The 18,554-nt window shown below is 42.8% G+C and overlaps 1 protein-coding gene across 1 annotated transcript; it reads right to left on the reverse strand.

Moving 5' to 3' along the window:
• Positions 1-899: 899 nt before the first annotated feature.
• LOC110496100 (sialidase-1) lies at positions 900-11,679 on the reverse strand. The gene is made up of 6 exons (XM_021571795.2): positions 11,284-11,679; positions 9,727-9,916; positions 7,159-7,421; positions 4,189-4,371; positions 3,588-3,807; positions 900-3,413 (listed from the first exon to the last, which is right to left on the reverse strand). Exons 1-6 carry the CDS (start codon positions 11,377-11,379, stop codon positions 3,193-3,195), a joined length of 1,173 nt encoding a protein of 390 aa, XP_021427470.2. The 5' UTR covers positions 11,380-11,679; the 3' UTR covers positions 900-3,192.
• Between the last annotated feature and the right edge of the window lie 6,875 nt (positions 11,680-18,554).

An 18,554-nucleotide genomic window follows, 5' to 3' on the forward strand; every position in this document is an offset into this window, starting at 1 on the left:
TTGGTCACTCCTAAAGCCAACCCCTACTTTGGTAGCCTTTCCTTACAATTCTCTGCTGCCAATGACTGGAACGAATTGCAAAAATTTACTGAAGCTGGAGACTCATATCTCCCTCACTAACTTTAAGCATCAGTTATCAGAGCAGCTTACATATCATTGCACCTGTAAATTGCCCATCCAACTACCTCATCCCCATATTGCTATTTACTGAGCCAGACTCATTGGGAGAAGAAACTAACATAAGTGGGCGTAGCATTTGGCCAAAGCAAGGAGTCTGGGTAGCCAGGCAAGGTCTATGCGCTCTATATGAATGCAGTTTGATGTGGGTTACTTGAGGCCAGTGTGATATGGCAGACATTAGGCACACAACTAAGTACTACTACAACTCTATCTTTGTGTACAGGTTCAGCTCCCGAGCCTCCTCTATCTCACAATTGTGAAGCCATGAACAAGAGAACAGGGAAATGGGTTGACAATGACTGTGACCTACGGTGTTCCAATAATCCCTCAGGCAAAATGTTTTGCATGTATGCTAAATTAATTGACAATGTCTGTTTCTTCCCATTTCATTACTCCCACACTCAACCATCATCTTCTACTAATTCCACTTGTACTAAGGCTATATGAAAGCAAGAGTAATTTACAGTGTTTTACTGTTTCTTTAATGTCTGATTTGTGGTAAATGATTGATGTAATCATGGTTGTGTCTGGGTTGGGTAGTGCCGTCCAGGACTACATACGCACCCGGAGAGAGCGGTTCACATCCCCGTTCTTCCACCCACTTTCTGTGCTCTATATACACTTCCCATCTGTCGATTCAACTTCAGAAAATACGATGCATTCAAGGTGAAAATAATTTCCCGTTCATTGTGGTTAATTTTCAAAGAACTTGTTTCATGTCTATGAATGCTAGTTTTATTTAGTATCTTCAATAATTATGAATTTTGTTCACTCCCCATTATAAATTTGGCTTTAATGCCTAACACATAATACATTTTAGAAGACACTGTGATTCTACTATAAGATTCTGGCAACACTATCATAAAGAAAAATATTTATATTACTTCTATAAGTGTGACAAACAAAATAGTTAAGGATATCTGCATTATTCTCTTTTCTAACCTTCTCTTACAGCCACATCTTACATTTTGTCTTACAGTGTACATTTGTGTACGATTTCTTTGTTCCAAAATCTCCATTTGAATCTAATGTTCACCCACACAGCATGAAACAGGGCGTGGCTAACAAAAATAATATTTCACATACTTTTCAGGGAAGTACAGGATACTTTACATAATCTACAGACCCAGGGGATATCCCAAAACATTACAAGAGGCTTAATACAATTGTAATATCTGGAACAATTTTAACAGTATGTTTCCACACAGTGTGGCTCAATTGCTGCTCAGTTCACATATTTTCCACAAATTGTACAGTATCTAAACGTATATATATTATATTAATACTCAGACACACATCACACCTCCTTTAAACACTATCAGAAAATCTTACCTGAAATATTAAAACCACAAATCTTAAAAGGTCATCAACATAGGAAGCCCTTCTATTAAATGTACACACTTTCAGGAAAGGGAGGATAATAAAGGGTGTAAGATAGAGAATTAGCTTACAGTAAGAGAAGAATATATGCTAAATATAATACAAAATCAAGTGCACTTAAAAGACCATAACATTGGCAATTCAACTTGACACAATGAGTTCACATGCATCCAGATTCCTCAATACAAGGCAACAGTTTCTAACCAAAATCACTTTCGAATAAATGACCAATCAAATCCTTATGTGCAATTAACCAGATGCAGTGTCTTACCACTAAACAAGGAATCTATTTCATATCAGTATGTCAGCTTCACAGAAGGGTTCAGGAAGGTGAACTGAGGAAAACTACATCTGCTGTGGAGTGCGCTAGCTAGATGAGACTGATCAAATCTGCTACAGCAACACTGAGTTGAAGTATTTGTGACACAATCACAGTTGATTATTATACTTTCAACTTATAGCACCAAATGGGTGAATGAAATGACAGATCCCTGGCGCCATGCCTCGTAAAAACAACATCAAGTTGATGGTATTCAAACTATACATGTCCTATTGAGTCAATCATTTTACGAGTCAATTCACTCACATAAAACGGTCTCATCATACAAACATCTCTCACGTCAAAAGTTGGCAAGAACCATCCTTCAAAAAAAGGAAACCGTAAAAAATTCCTTGACATTGTTAAAGTGCAACCATTCTGTTATGGACTGGGAGGCAGAGGGCTGGGAGCTGCATTTACTAGGCATTAAAATGTCTAAAGCTGTATTTTTACCTTTTTTTGCCATATGGAAATAGCAGTTGCAAGTCTTTCCCAATATTTTTATGGCTTGGTGACACATAACCCTCTAAATATTTGCCTTCCACCCATCTCTTTTATTTTGTGATGTGTGTGTGTGTGTGTGTGTGGACCGGGGGGGGGCAAACTCCCCCCCCCCCCCCCCCCCCTCTCAGCTATAGGAGCCTCAACAGAAAGGAAGCGTAGCTACACCAACATCCCACCAATTATTACAGACTATCATATCTTCAGTAAAGGACAGGACACCTGTGCTTGGACCATACTAATAACATGTATATTAGGCACCAAATGGAGGAAAACAGACTAAAACAGGGAGGGACTAGCTGAACTTCCCATTTCCTGTTGCAGAATGTTTTTGCCCTAATGTGTGCCCTAATGAAACCAACCCTGATATATTTAAAAGCCCACCTTAGGATAAAGTGGCACACAACTGTCATTATTGGTACAATAAAAACAGGAGTAGTTTGTATGTCTCCCTCCACCAATCAAAACAAAGTGGTGCTGCAAAGTCCCATGAGTCCTCCGTCCTGAGAGAATCTTCAACATCCTCTTCCCTTTCCCTCCCCGGCTGGAGGTAGAACCTGCTCCTAACCACAGATCTTGGATAAAAATCCAACCTAACCATAACCACTTAAGAGGATAAAAATATCTGGGCCTGTATTCAAAAAGTATCTGAGTAAAAATGCTGATCTAGGATCTATATAATCTAATTCATTATGATCTAAAAAAAAGGCTAAACTGATGCTAGTTCAGCACACCAAGACACTAAGAACACAGACCTTGGACCAGTGGTTAGAGGCAGACTCTACCTAGTCCCCCACCCCAGCCTTATTCTACTACCATCCACCGTAGAGGTGGATCTTGGCGAAGGAGATGGTCTCATCGTAGTCTTTGTGGCCTTTCTCGTAGATGACAAAGATGAACTTCCTGTCCTCTGCGCTGCCGCTCGTAAGTGACGTCATGCAGGAGTAGCCACTTGGGCCCGCCCAGATCTGCACAGTGTTCTTCTCCCACGATGTGCCATTGGTCAGAGACCAGCGCAGGGTTAGATTGATCCCTGGCACAAAGAGAGGAGAGACAAAAAGCGAGAGGGACAGAAAGGTCGAGGGTGAAAAGTAAGACAAAAAAAATAAAATTACTTTTTTTATTTTGAACTCAACACTAACCCCCTGTCCAACCCACTCGGTCTACCAGAGGGCCCCAATCCACACCCCTTTCCCATAGTCCTTACTGTGGGTACTGTCAGCTGGGTTGGTGAAGTACATCACGCCCTCCTTCTGCAGCGCCCCTGCTGCTACCGTTGGGTCTATCAGGATGGGGTCAAACACCAGCTGCTCCACAGGTAGAGTCTCACCCCCGTCCAGGCTGCGCACCACCATGCGGCAGCGGCAGTGGTAGTTGTTCTGGTTGCGCACGTTGATGACGATGCTACCGTCCTCCATCTCTACAGGCTACAAAGGGGGGAAAGAGGCAGAGGGGAGTTTGATTGAGGAACTGAAGTCAGCCTGATTATTGGCTTTTAACAGAAAGCCTGTTTCTCAAGCACTTATCACGGGATACTAATAGTTGTTAGTCAAATGAATCAATTTAAGTGGTCCTACAAGGATTAGCTACTGTATCTTTCCAATCTCTGATACAAAAAAAGTAGAGGAACTGCATTGTAATCAGTATACATCACTTTTGAACAAAAGCATCGGACTATAAAACTACTAGCAGACTAGTAAAACTACAGACTAGTAAAACTCAAGGGTTGCCTAATAACTATAAGGGTATTGTACTGTGTGGCATTGTTTCCAGTCCTTCCTACCTATTCCCTCCCTGGTTAGCTTTACCTGGCACTCGTCTGGGTTGAAGTCCAGGGCTTGTTTGGGCTGGTTGTAGGGGATACTCTTCAGTGCGGCACCATTCTTCCAGTTTCGCCCGTGATCGTCACTCAGAATACAGAAGACCCCGTCACCCTCCAGTGTGCCATGTCCACACACCACCAGGCGCCCCTTGGCAGGAGGGTAGTGCTTCTGCAAGAGAGGACATGGAAAGACAGTCAAAAATAGTGTACTCTATCAAAGCACAACAGTTCAATCGAAACAACTGACCTCGGTGCATTGACCCTAAGATTTATTACACACAATATAAGGGTTAGGAACGATAGAAATTGGGCTCATAAAGGAAAGAACATCCAGAATGACTAGCTAAATACTGGTGTGTCCAAATACACAGGCAGGTTAACAACAACTAAGAACTGCAGAGGTATTGAAAAAGAGAGTAGCTCATCACGGGAGACATGACTCAAACTTACTGACAACACAAAAGTAGGCTACGTCAGCAATGGTATCACGAGGAAGGAAATAAGGAGCTCCCCTCATATGGGTAGATATGACAAACAAATAAAGCAGGGGGAATTATATGAATTAAATGATATGCAGGGGTAAAAGACGGAACCGTCTGGTACTGAGCTCTAACCACAACAATCCAGTAATCAATAACAGAAAAATTGAGAAATTGCCAAGAAACTGAAGATCTTGTACAATGCTGTGTACTACTCCCTTCACAGAACAGAGCCAACTGACTAACCAGAATATAAAGAGTGGGAGGGCCCAGTGTACAACTGAACAAGAAGACAAGAAGACATTAGAGTGTCTAGTTTAAGAAACACACGCCTCAAGTCCTCAACAGGCAGCGTCATATTGTACCCGCAAAACACCAGTCTCAACGTCAACAGTGAAGAGGCGACTCCAGGATTCTGGCCTTCTAGGCAGAGCCCCTCTTTCCAGTGTCTGTTCTTTTGCCCATCTTAATATTTTTAATAGCCAGTCCGAAATATGGCCTTTTCTTTGCAACTCTGCCTAGAAGGCCAGCATCCCGGATTCGCCTCCTCATTGTTGAAGTTGAGACTTCAACTTGAGACTGGTGTTTTGCGGGTACTATTTAATGAAGCTGTCAGTTGAAGATTTGTGAGGCATCGGTTTCTCAAACTAGACACTAATGTACTGGTACTCTTGCTCAGTTGTGCACCAGGGCCTCCCACTATCTATTCTGGTTAGAGCCAGTTTGCGCTGTTCTGTGAAGGGAGTAGTACACAGCATTGTACAAGATCTTCAGTTTCTTGGCAATTTCTCACATGGAATAGCCTTCATTTCTCAGAACAAGAATAACAATAAATAAACATTTAATTGAGCCTGTAATCGGACCAACAAATGCTGACGTAACGGATGTAGCGTTTCAATCGGTGACATCACTTGCTCTGAGACCTTGAAGTAGTGGTTCCCCTTGCTCTGCAAGGGCCGCGGCTTTTGTGGAGCGATGGGTAACGATGCTTCGTGGGTGACTGTTGTTGATGTGTGCAGAGGGTCCCTGGTTCGCGCCCGGGTATGGGCAAGGGGACGGTCTAACGTTATACTGTTACACTGATGCTCCAGATACTCAACTAGTCTAAAGAAAGACCGTTTCCGCTGTGTCAACATGATCGCAAAAGGGTTTTCTAATGATCAATTAGCCATTTAAAATGATAACGATTAGCTAACACAATGTGCCATTGAAACACAGGAGTGATGAGTGCTGACTAACATATGTACATATGTAGATAATCCAGCTACAATAGTCATTTACAACATTAACAATATCTACACTGTATTTCTGATCAATTTGATGTTCTTTTAAAATGGACAAATGTGCTTTCCTTTCAAAAACAAGGACATTTAAGTGACCCCAAACTTTTGAACGGTAGTGTACGTGTGTTGGAGTATCAATGTGCGCAATGTGTAGGGGGCCCTGTGAGTGTGCATAGAGACAGTGTAAAGATAAGAATAAAATACAAAGGTCAACTCAGATACTCTATTTAGCCATTTTGTTATTTCTTTAGTTAGCTATTCAGCAGTCTTATGGCAAGGAGCTGTTCTGGAGGCTGTTGGTGTAACACTTGATGTACCGGTACCGCTTGCCATGCGGAAGCAGAGAGAACAGCTTGGGTGGTTCGAGTCTAAAGATTTAACCAATACGCTCCAAAATGCTGTGTGGTTCAACAATAACAAACATTTCTCGAAGGCAGAGATTAGTGGCCGAGATCGAGACTTGTGCAGGCCTAATGAATGACATAACACTTATTGGATTTCTGTAAGTGATGTCTCTTTGCATTTATCAAATGGCACTGTATGGATGCCAGAACTATTCCAATTGTTATCGGAGTAGCCTAATGGTTGGAATAGTAACTGAAGTCTGGAAACGGTCTGTAAGCCTATTATAAAATGTTAGCTCCTGCACAATTCAGTGTTCCTCGCAGTAAAATGATAGTCCAAAATAGAATAAAAATTTGGTCTAGGGAACAGGAGTGGAAAAATATGATAAATTTTTTCAGCATCTTGAGAGAATGGGATTGCGCGCTTAAGGACCTGACCATTGAGGCGTAAACATTTTTTTTCCCCCCGCACCCAATCATTTAGCCGTCCCTGAGTAACGTGCGCAGGTAGTCTTCATGAGCCATTGAAGTAATTGTTTGACAATCAGATGAAAACTGGTTGTGTTTATGCCACATTGAAAAAAGGTAGGCACGTACATTTTAAAAGTGAAAACGACAAATCTTTACTATTAGGCCCATAGAGATCCTATTAAATGAATAGGGATTCTATATGTCATTGGATGATTAGGCTCATAAAAAAAAAGATTGTAAAAAGCACATGCACACACAGGAGGTCCCCGTACTGGGATGAAATTTAAATCTACTTTCACCCAATTAGATACATTGAGAGAGAGAGAGATATAAGGGGAGATGAAGAGAAGTATCAAAGCCATGGACGGTGGTGACCCACCTGAATGCCAAAGCCAGGCCCGGGGGCAAAGTTCTTAACCCCTAGCTGGACCGAGAGGTTCCTTGGTGGGCTCCAGCTGAGACCGTCATCCATGCTCTCCACCAACATAATACTGGCAGGGTCACACTGGTACTGGTGGAAGCACATCGAGTAGATCAGCAGCACAGAGCCAGTCTCCTCATCCACCACCACAGAACCCAGGTTCAGCCCGTCAACCAAGTAGCCATCATCCAATATGAAGGAGGTGGGAGACCACGTGGCACCTAGTGTGGAGGGGAAGTATAGAAGGAGAGCGGAGGAGGAAAGTATTCGTCGTAAGTGCTGTAAAATACAGTGCATTCGGAAAGTATTCAGACCACTCCCCTTTCCCACATTTTGTTACGTTACAGGCTTATTCTAAAATGAATGAAATAGTTTGTTTCCATCATCAAGCCTAGAGTCTTCTTGGGTATGACACAACAAGCTTGACACACCTGTATTTGGGGAGTTTCTCCCATTCTTCGCTGCAGATCCTCTCAAGCTCTGTCAGGTTGGATGGGGAGCGTCACTGCACATCTATTTTCAGGTCTCTCCAGAGATGTTCGATCGCATTCAAGTCCGGGCTCTGGCTGGGCCACTCAAGAATATTCAGAGTCTTGTCCCGAAGCCACTCCTGCGTTGTCTTGGCTGTGTGCGCTTAGGGTCATTGTCTGTCATGTTGGAAGATGAACCTTCACCCCAGCCTGAGGTCCTGAGCACTCTGGAGCAGGATTTCATCAAGGATGTCCCTGTACTTTGCTCCGTTCATCTTTCCCTCGATCTTGACTGGTCTCAGTCCCTGCCGCTGAAAAATATCCTCACGGCATGATGCTTCATCGTAGGGATGGTGCCAGGTTTCCTCCAGGAGTGTCGCCTGGCATTCAGGCCAAAGAGTTCAATCTTGGTTTCATCAGACAAGAGAATCTTGTTTCTCGTGGTCTGAGAGTCCTTTAGGTGCCCTTTGGCAATCTCCAAGCGGGCTGTCATGTGCCTTTTACTGGGGAGTGGCTTCCGTCTGGCCACTCTACCATAAAGGCCTGATTGGTGGATAGCTGCAGAGAAGGTTGCCCTTCTGGATGGTTCTCCCATCTCCAAAGAGGAACTCTTGAGCTCTGTCAGAGTGACCATCGGGTTCTTGGTCACCTCCTAGACCAAGGCCCTTCTCCCCCAATTGCTCTGTTTGGTCAGGAAACCAGCTCTAAGAAGAGTCTTGGTGGCTCCAAACTTATTCCATTTAAAAATGGAGGGCACAGTGTTCTTGGGGACCTTCAATGCTGCAGACAGATCTGGTAAAGGGTACCAAAACATGTGCCTCGACAATCCTGTCTCGGAGTTCTATTCCTTAGACCTCATGGCTTGGTTTTTGCTCTGACATGCACTGCCAACTGTGGCACAGGTGTTTGCCTTTCCAAATCATGTCCAATCAATTGAATTTCCCAAGTTGTAAAAACATCAAGGATGATCAATAGAAACAAGACGCACCTGAGCTCAATTTCAAGTCTCATAGCAAAGGGTCTGAATACTTATGTAAATAAGGTATCACTTGCAAAAAGTTCTAAAAACATGTTTTCCCTTTGATTAAACAATTTTATAATAAGGCTGTAGCGTAACAAAATGTGGGAAAGAGGTGTGAATACTTTCCGAATGCACTGGAGTGAAGATGAGCCAAAACAAAGCAAAGTCGATTCAAATGCGAGTGTGAAGTTTCTGTCCTGTCCATCTGTAACGGGAATATTTAAGATGACTAAAGTTCAAATTTAAATTTAGAGTGAACAATGTTTAGCATATTTGGAGTGTCTGTAATAAACAATTTCCAGTGTCCCATTGGATTATTCTCATATCTGTTGGTAGTGATTGATATCAGACAGGTGGTACAAGGACACTGATTAGTCACTGTTGTATTGATGACATTCTTTGAATACTGCGTGATTCTGTATCAGCTGGCAAAGGGACTGCATTTTGTTTGGACTTCCTACAAGCCTCTCAGACGGGTGTTAAAGCCCCATTGCAGTAAAAAAAAAAAAAAAAAAAAAAAAAAAAAAAAACTTTAATTTTCTGTGTTATATATAATATATTTAAACAATAGGAACAGTAGGAATAATACTGTGAAATTACGAACATGATCAAGCCCTTTTTGTGTAAGAGCTGTTTAAACGAAATATTTTATTCTTATCTTTACACTGTCTCTATGCACACTCACAGGGCCCTACACATTGCACACATTGATACTCCAACACACGTACACTACCGTTCAAAAGTTTGGGGTCACTTAAATGTCCTTGTTTTTGAAAGGAAAGCACATTTGTCCATTTTAAAAGAACATCAAATTGATCAGAAATACAGTGTAGATAGTTAATGTTGTAAATTACTATTGTAGCTGGATTATCTACATTTGTGTAGGCCCATTATCAGCACTCATCACTCCTGTGTTCCAATGGCACATTGTAATAAACACCCCCCCCCCCCCCCCCCCCCATTGATCATCAGATATATTAAAAACTGCAAACATTTGTCCATTCGTCTGTCTGCTCGCCCTGATGGCCTGCCTACCTCGGTCTGTGGAGCGTCGCATGGCAAGGAACTTGGCCCCCACATCATTGGCAGAGTTCTTCCGGGCCTCAGCGAAGGCCAGCAGACTGCCCTTGGGGGTAAAGGAGAGCAGTGGGATCCGGTAGGTGCCCACCTCCCCTGCCCCGCCACTCACCCACAGCAACTGCTCATCATAAACCAGGGGTTTAATCTGGGAGAAAGAAAGAGGGAATCTCAATTTGGCTCATTGCTTGGCATAAGCAGCCACTTGCCAGGTTAGGCCAGGTAAAACTGAGTGTGCAGAAAGCAAACCTCCGAGTTCCATCTTGGAAGAAGCTTGGATTCTAGCCAACAAGAATGGCTGAAAGTGACAATTGTAAAAAGAAAGCATTTGACAGTAACAACATTTACACGCACACAGTATTCTGGATTGTAGCTCATATCCTACCTAAGGTCTTATTAGGGAGACACTGTTCACATGCACCTTTGATATCCCGTATACAAATATCCCTGTATTCATGAATAAACAGAATATTCCTAATTTAAGTTAAATGTAATAGTAACTGAAATATGGACAGTCTGTGTCTATAACTAATAAATAATAGCGAAAATGATTTATGCAAGCAGACAGTTATTCAACCACATAAAATATGCACCCAAGAAGAACTGAAGTATTATCAGAAATGTGTTTCATCGTTTTCTCAGCTTTTCAATTGGGGCGGCAGGTAGTCTAGGGCCAGTAACCTAAAGATTGCTGTTTCGAATCCCCAAACTGACAAGGTAAAAACTGTCGTTCTGCCCTGAACAAGGCAGTTACCCCACTGATCCCCGGTAGGCCGTCATTGTAAATAAGAATGTGTTCTTAACGGACTTACCTAGTTACATTTTTTTAAATTGATGGCATTTTGCACAGGACCAATGTTGACTATTTTAGAGTTATTGCGTTCTCTCCGGTCCCTAAACGAATCAGACAACTTTACAGGTGTTAACTAGATAATTAATGCGTTCATTCTATCGATGTAAGACATTGACAGAAACGTGTCTAAATGAGTTGTCAAAGTAGCCAGGCTATACGGTCCAGTAGCCTACGGAGTATCAGCTAAATCAATGATGGAATTATGGTGGATCGAACTAGCCATGTTTTTAAAAGTGATTTTTGACAATCTTATGAAAACAATCACACAACACTCATGATAACACGTGTTATTCTTGTTCACATATGCCACCAATTCAGCAAGTGAACGTATGTGCTATTATATTATACTCTGAAGACATAGGACGGATGACTACATTTTGAAGTGCAGGAGGTTATGATCTGTTTTGGTCGCTTAGCTTTGCAACGGCCTGTGAATGCAAACTTACAGCAAGTCTATTGAACTGTTAGTCACAGAGATAACAGCTATTTGGCCATAACTTCATTGTACCCAAAATCATTATACTGCTATGCTTTCTTGCAGTTTACAATCTACAACATATGTACATCTCGCAAAGCTGTGCAGAATTATGCAGACTGTAAAATACATTCATAGTTAAAACAGGAAGACAACCCATGACTGAAAAACCGGTCAAGTTTCTTACCTGGACAAGAGCGGTGCATAGACACGGAGATAGCACAACCGAGAAAAGCACTGCGAGTCGGCTTTGTAGCCCCATCAAACCAGCCGTTGCAACCATGCTGGTAACTCAGTTCCGTATTCTCTCGGCTCTTTGACAAAGAAAGTTGTGATACTGTGGAATGAAGGCAAAACAATTGCTACACTGTAGAACCACAGAGTTTCTAAAACCAGAGACGAGAATACCGTGAACCTAGATTCGAAACGTCTTAAGTAAGTCGAACATTTTATTGCTCCAACCTCGTGAAAGTTACAAACTGACACATTTTCGTCAAAAAGTAACGTCTAACTTCCTTAGTAGCGCAGGCCGCAACAGCCACACTCAATGAAACCCTAAACACCGCGGTCATATGACTGAGATGGGCGGTCACATGATGAACCCGTCATACACTGAAAATAAATCAATAAAACTGGGAAGGGAAATGTTGCAATCGACAGAAATTCGAAATTGTGTATATCGTAAAAATTCATGAAAACAAACAATATAGGTTTTTACCTTAATTAAGTTAAAGTTAGCAGTGTGGTTAGGGTTTGGTTTAAAATCTAATTTGAATAGATACATTTTCGAAATAGGCCTGGTTTATGACTGTGGGCCTTGCTATGCGGGATACTTGGGGCGTCTATCCGGGACTCTACCCCATTGAAGTTGACATTTTAAGGGTTAGGGTTCGGTAAGGGTTATTTTAACCACTTGTATAATTTATTTGCATACACTGCAAATAGACATATAAACCCACCAGACGCCACTATTGGTTTCTTCTTGTTTTGTTTTTGTTGTTGTTTGTTTTTTGGGTTTCTTCACGGTACCCAATCCAAAAACAGATTTAATGCGTCACTCAATTATGTATAGTGCAATGCTCTGCCACCAGAGGTTACTCAGGCAAAAGCAAGTTTAGATTTAGAAAAACGGGATATTGGTGTGCATGTGAACGTGTATGTAAAAGTGAGCCTGAGGGGTGGGTGACAATGAGGTACCGGAACAGCATAAAAAAATCACACTTTTATAATAAAGCATTGCATGCATTATCATCGCTTTTGAGTACTGGCATTAGAGCAGTGGTGGGGCTGGTTGCAGAAGTTGCACAACATGGAGTACATTTGTTGTAGCCTAGAGTCCTGGAAAATTTGGCCTTTTATAAATGGATTTCATGCTAATTCTCCATCATTGTAGATGACTGGAGACTTTCACAGAATCTTTTTAAGTGTTTTTTATTGAACCATTATTTAACTAGGCAAGTCAGTTAAGAACAAATTCTTATTTACAATGACGGCCTACCCCGGGCAAACCCTAACCCAGACGACACTGGGCCAATTGTGCCCCACCCTATTGGACTCCCAATCACTGCCGGTTGTGATACAGTCTGGAATCAAACCAGGGTCTGTAGTGACACCTCTAGCACTGAGATGTGCTGCCTTGACCTCTGCGCCACTCAGGAGCCCTAAAATAATACCTCACAAATGACAGGCTACTTTGACACTGACAAACTGAGAATCTGAGATCAATAAAAACAGCATAGGAAGGCCAAGAATATGTACAATATGAGAAGGAAATTATAGTCCTAAAAAACTTTTCCTGTTTCACTGACTCACCCAATGATGTGCAGCTCACTCAGCGGCCTATTTGGAAGTTGGTAACTTGGTAACATACAGACAAATTCATATTTTATTTTCAGCAGGATCCATTTGCTTTCCAACAACAGTCACCCACGAAGCATCGTTACCCATCGCTCCACAAAAGCCGCGGCCCAGGCCTCCCGGGTGGCGCAGTGGTTAAGGGCGCTGTACTGCAGCGCCAGCTGTGCCATCAGAGTCCCTGGGTTCGCGCCCAGGCTCTGTCGTAACCGACCGCGACCGGGAGGTCTGTTAGGGAGGGCTTGGTCGGTAGGGATGTCCTTGTCTCATCGCGCACCAGCGACTCCTGTGGCGGGCCGGGCGCAGTGCGCGCTAACCAAGGTTGCCAGGTGCAGCACATTGGTGCGGCTGGCTTCCGGGTTGGATGCGCGCTGTGTCTCCCGAGCCCGTATGGGAGTTGTAGCGATGAGACAAGATAGTAGCTACTACAACAATTGGATACCACAAAATTGGGGAGAAAAAGCGGTAAAAATTAAAAAATATTTTTTTTAAATTAAAAAGCCGCTACTTCAAGGTCTCAGAGCAAGTGCTTCACATCCGTTACAGCTGCATGCTGTTCACTGACAGATTTGCCACACGTTCCCGACTTTAGGCATACCTTGTGATTTGGCTACACACAATCCACAGCTAAGCTATTTTTTTTTTAAATTAGCCATTGATCCTCTGTGCAATGTTGGAGAGATGCGAGTTGCCGGCTCATGTCTATAACAGCACAGAGAGGGAGAGAGATCATAGAAAGTTAATCTCATTTTAGTTCTGTGAGAGATACCGGTGTGCTTCTCTCTCTCACCACAGCAATGGTTGGTCTATATAAGCAACAATGTTGCGCAAACCATAAACCTGGGATGGCACAACATTCTTAGAATATCAGGCATGTTTTCACATTAGGTTTTTTAAGGGGCATGACAATGACAGAGGAATAAAAATGGAATTACTATGATTGATTTTTATTAGGAGTTTTACATTGCAAACAGTGAAAAGGATTGTTCATGCCACAAGATGTATGGGTTCAGGAATGAAAGAGTACCAAACTGAGAGGTGCCACGGCTCAAATGAATCACTGGCGATAGCTGATGGGGATCTTAATAAACTAAACTAAACCAGCATACCAGCATAACCTGGTCACCGGCATCACCAGCTTGACCAGCTAGTCGGCCATCCTAACCAGCTAGACCATGCTGGTCAGACCAGCTTGACCAGCATCCGACCAATGCGGTTTGTGTCTGAACATTCAGAGAGCTCTACTTTCTCCTCCATAGCTGTTGCTAAGTGATCATTTACGCCTCCACATTGTTCTCTAGATGTTTATTCCCGATAGTTGTCAAAACCTATAAACACAGACTTGGAAACACATTATCCTGAATGCTAATCAATAAAACTGTCTGGTAAATTCGCTGCACTGTTTTTCTTGTTTTACAGTGAGTCATTTCAAAGGGAATTGTCGGAGGCGCTCTCTCTTGTTACATCACCAACATTTCGAGAATAAAGGCACTACTGTGGCAGCTGTTCAAAAAATATGGCTCATTTCTGCTGTTTTTTTTAGCAGGGTTGGCCTTGGTTATATTTTTATATAAGCCTATTGCACATTTTTATTATTATTATTATTTTTTTTACTTAACCTTTATTTAACTAGGCAAGTCAGTTAAGAACGTAGTCTTATTTACAATGACGGCCTACCAAAAGGCAAAAGGACTCCTGCGGGGACGGTGGCATAGGACAAAACACACATCAAGACAAGAGTGACAACACAACACTACATAAAGAGAGGCCTAAGATAACATAGCATGGCAGCAACACATGACAACACAGCATGGTAACAACACAACATGAAAACAACATGGTAGCAACACAACATGGCAGCAGTACAACACGGTACAAACATTATTGGGCACAGACAACAGCACAAAGGGCAAGAAGGTAGTGTCACGACTCCCACCGAAGGTGGCTCCCCTGCCTGTTCAGGCGGTGCTCGGCGACTAGCCGCCGGTCTACTAGCCGCCACCGATCCCTTTTTCCTTTTCTGTTAGTTTAGTCTTATTAGTTGCACCTGTTCCTTTTGTGTCTCTTGATTTTTGGTCTATTTAAGCCTGTTAGGCCCGCTTAGGTTTGTGCTGGATTATTTGTGTTCTCTGTAGGTTGTGGATGTGTTTTCATTGTTCTCCGGATCTTTTGCCCTGTGTTTGGGCTGGTCAGTGTTTATGCGCCCTGTATTTGGCGTGACCGTTTTGTGCCGGAGAAATAAATCTACAAATCACTGAACCCTCTGCTCTCTGCGCCTGACTCCTACCCACCACTCCTAGTAACCCATGACAGGTAGAGACAACAATAGGTCACACAAAGCAGCCACAACTGTCCAGTTTGAGTGTTTGTTGCGCTCTTTCCAGTCGCTAGCTGCAGCGAACTGAAAAGATGAGCGACCCAGGGATGTGTGTGCTTTGGGGACCTTTTGTAACGCACTTGGGCGTAGTGGGTGCGGAGTCAGAAGGTACAGAATAGTGCTTTATTTTACGCACAGGGAAAATCGTACACGCCAAGATACCGGGCGCACATACACGATAGCCCAAAACCAGGACCTAACAAGTCCGGAGGAAAACCCCAAAACGACACGCACTACCACACATCAACACAGTGGGAAAAATAAGCCCGCACAAAGAGCAGGTGGGCCTACCGGCTTAAATAGCCCAACAAAAAAACTAAACAAGAAACAGGTGTAACTAATAAGACAAAACCAACAGAAAAGGAAAAGGGATCGGTGGCAGCTAGTAGACCGGTGACTACGACCGCCGAGCGCCACACGAACAGGAAGAGGAGCCACCTACGGTAGGAGTCGTGACACTTTTAACAGGATGTGACTGGCAGAACGGGTGTTGTGTCTGGAGGATGAGGGCTGCAGTAGATATCTCTTATAGGGGGAGTGAGGCCTAAGAGGGTTTTATAAATAAGCATCAACCAGTGGGTCTTGCGACAGGTATACAGAGATGACCAGTTTACAGAAGAGTATAGAGTGCAGTGATGTGTCCTATAAGGAGCATTGGTGACAAATCTGATGGCCGAATGGTAAAGAACATCTATCCGCTCGAGTGCACCCTTACCTGCCAATCTATAAATTAAGTCTCCGTAATCTAGCATGGGTAGGCTGGTCATCTGAATCAGGGTTAGTTTGGCAGCTGGGGTGAAAGAGGAGCGATTACGATAGAGGAAACCAAGTCTAAGACTGTATAATCTGCATATAAATGGAGGAGAGAGCATCCTACTGCCTGAGCTATTATGTTGATATAAATCGAGAAGAGCGTGGGGCCTAGGATCAAGACTTGGGGTACACCCTTGGTGACAGGCAGTGGCTGAGACAGCAGATGTTCTGACTTTATACACTGCACTCTTAGAGAGAGGTAATTAGCAAACCAGGCCAAGGACCCCTCAGAGACACCAATACTCCTTAGCCGGCCCAAAATAATGGAATGATCTACCGTATCAAAAGCTTTGGCCAAGTCAATAAAAATAGCAGCACAACATTGCTTAGAATCAATGGCAATGGTGACATCATTGAGGACCTTTAAGGTTGCAGTGATACGTCCATAACCTGAGCGGAAACCAGATTGCATACCAGAGAGAATACTATAGACATCAAGAAAGTCAGTCAGTTGATTATGACAAGTTTTTCCAACACTTTTGATAAACAGGGCAAAATAGAAATAGGCCAATAACAGTCAGGATCAGCTTGATCTCCCCTTTAAATAAAGGACGAACCGTGGCTGCCTTCCAAGCAATGGGAACCTCCCCAGAGAGGAGAGAAAGGTTAAAAAGTCAGAGATAGGCGTGGCGATTATAGGGGCAGCAACATTAAAGAAGAAAGGGTCTAAACCATCTGACCCAGATGTTTTTTGGGGGTCAAGTTTAAGGAAGTCCTTTTGCATCTCGAACTCAGTGACCGCCTGCAGGGAGAAACTTTGTAGTGGGGCAGGGGAAAAAGAGGGAGGAGCATCGGGGCTAGTCACATTAGAAGGGGTGTGAGATGAGGAAATGTTGGACGGGCAAGGAGGCATGGCTGAGTCAAATAGGAATCCTGACTTAATGAAGTGGTGATTTAAAAAGCTCAGCAATGTGCTTCATGTCAGTAACAACCACATCATCAACTTTAAGGGACATGGGCAGCTGTGAAGAGGAGTGTTTATTCTCCAGGACTTTAACCGTTTTCCAAAACTCGTTGGGGTTAGACCCACAGAGAGAGAACTGCCCCTTAAAGTAACTAACTTTAGCCTTCCGGATAGCCTGAGTGCACTCATTTGCCTGAACAAGAGCCAGTCAGCCTGGGTATGCGTGTGCCGAGCATTTAGCTAAATGCAATTCTTGAGGTGGAGTAACTCTGCAAGATCATGGTCGAACCAGGGGCTGAAACGGTTTTTAATTCTCATTTTCTTTATGGGGGCATGTTTGTTAACAATATCACTGAAAATATAAAAAAATAAGGTCCAAGTGTTTTCAACAGAGAGGATCAAGCTGATTCTATTCCAATTTACAGAGGCCAGGTCATGAAGGAAGGCTTGCTCATTAAAGTTTCTTAGCAAGTGTCTATGACAAGTCAGGACAGGTTGTTTCACTGAGCAGCCACATGATGATGATGATGATGATTGTAATAGGAATTTCCAGGTGAACAAAAGAGAAGAGCAGTCATAGATACAGTCAATCATAAATCAATTGAGTTTAATACAAGTTGCAACAGGGAGACACAATCCAGCATAGAAGCTGAGAAATGTCTAACTGGCCTCTTGGAGATGTCTAACTGGCCTCCCTTATATACTAATCAGACAGCACCAGCAGTAAACACCAGCCTGAGTCAAAACAAAAGGCAGTGATTTCGTTTGCTGCTACAGAATCACACAGTGTTTCACAATATATATTTTTTTCATTTAACTAGGCAAGTCAGTTAAGAACAAATTCTTTTTTACAAAAACAGCCTAGGAACAGTGGGCCTTGTTCAGGGACAGAACGACCTCGTTAGCTCGGGGATTCGATCTAGCAACCTTGCGGTTACTGGCCCAATGCTCTAACCACTAGGCTACCTGCCAACCACACAATAATCAGTGTGTCCTTGGTCCTTGTACCTCCAGTCTGGCATCAATCACTATAAACAGATATGAGTTTACTCCATGACATGCAGCATCTAGTCTAGTGAACATTACAGAAAGAACACTGGACATAATGTGTATTACAGAAAGGGAAAATATATAAATATGCTAAACATTGTTAATCACTCTAAACTGAATATGAACTTTGTTCACCCTCAATATTACCATTATGATGATGATAAGTGACTGACACAACTATCTAAGTATTACATTTTATTTACTCCTTCATACCCCAAGATGGCATTCTAGGCAGAGAACTGCAGTACCGTGAAAGACTGGCCAACATGACTGTGTTGTGCCATAACACGGTCACACTGTTTACTGTAGTCTGGGTAATAAACCATTGAGACACCAAGTCAACATTTCATCTCAACTTTGCCCTCATCGAGTTCCTGAAATTATAGAGAGAACAATATGAAACTTCATTGTAATTTAAACACCAAGGTGGAATCCTTCACACATTTATTACATGAGTCAT

The sequence above is a fragment of the Oncorhynchus mykiss genome, chromosome 18, assembly GCF_013265735.2.
Source record: "Oncorhynchus mykiss isolate Arlee chromosome 18, USDA_OmykA_1.1, whole genome shotgun sequence".
NCBI lineage: Eukaryota > Metazoa > Chordata > Actinopteri > Salmoniformes > Salmonidae > Oncorhynchus > Oncorhynchus mykiss.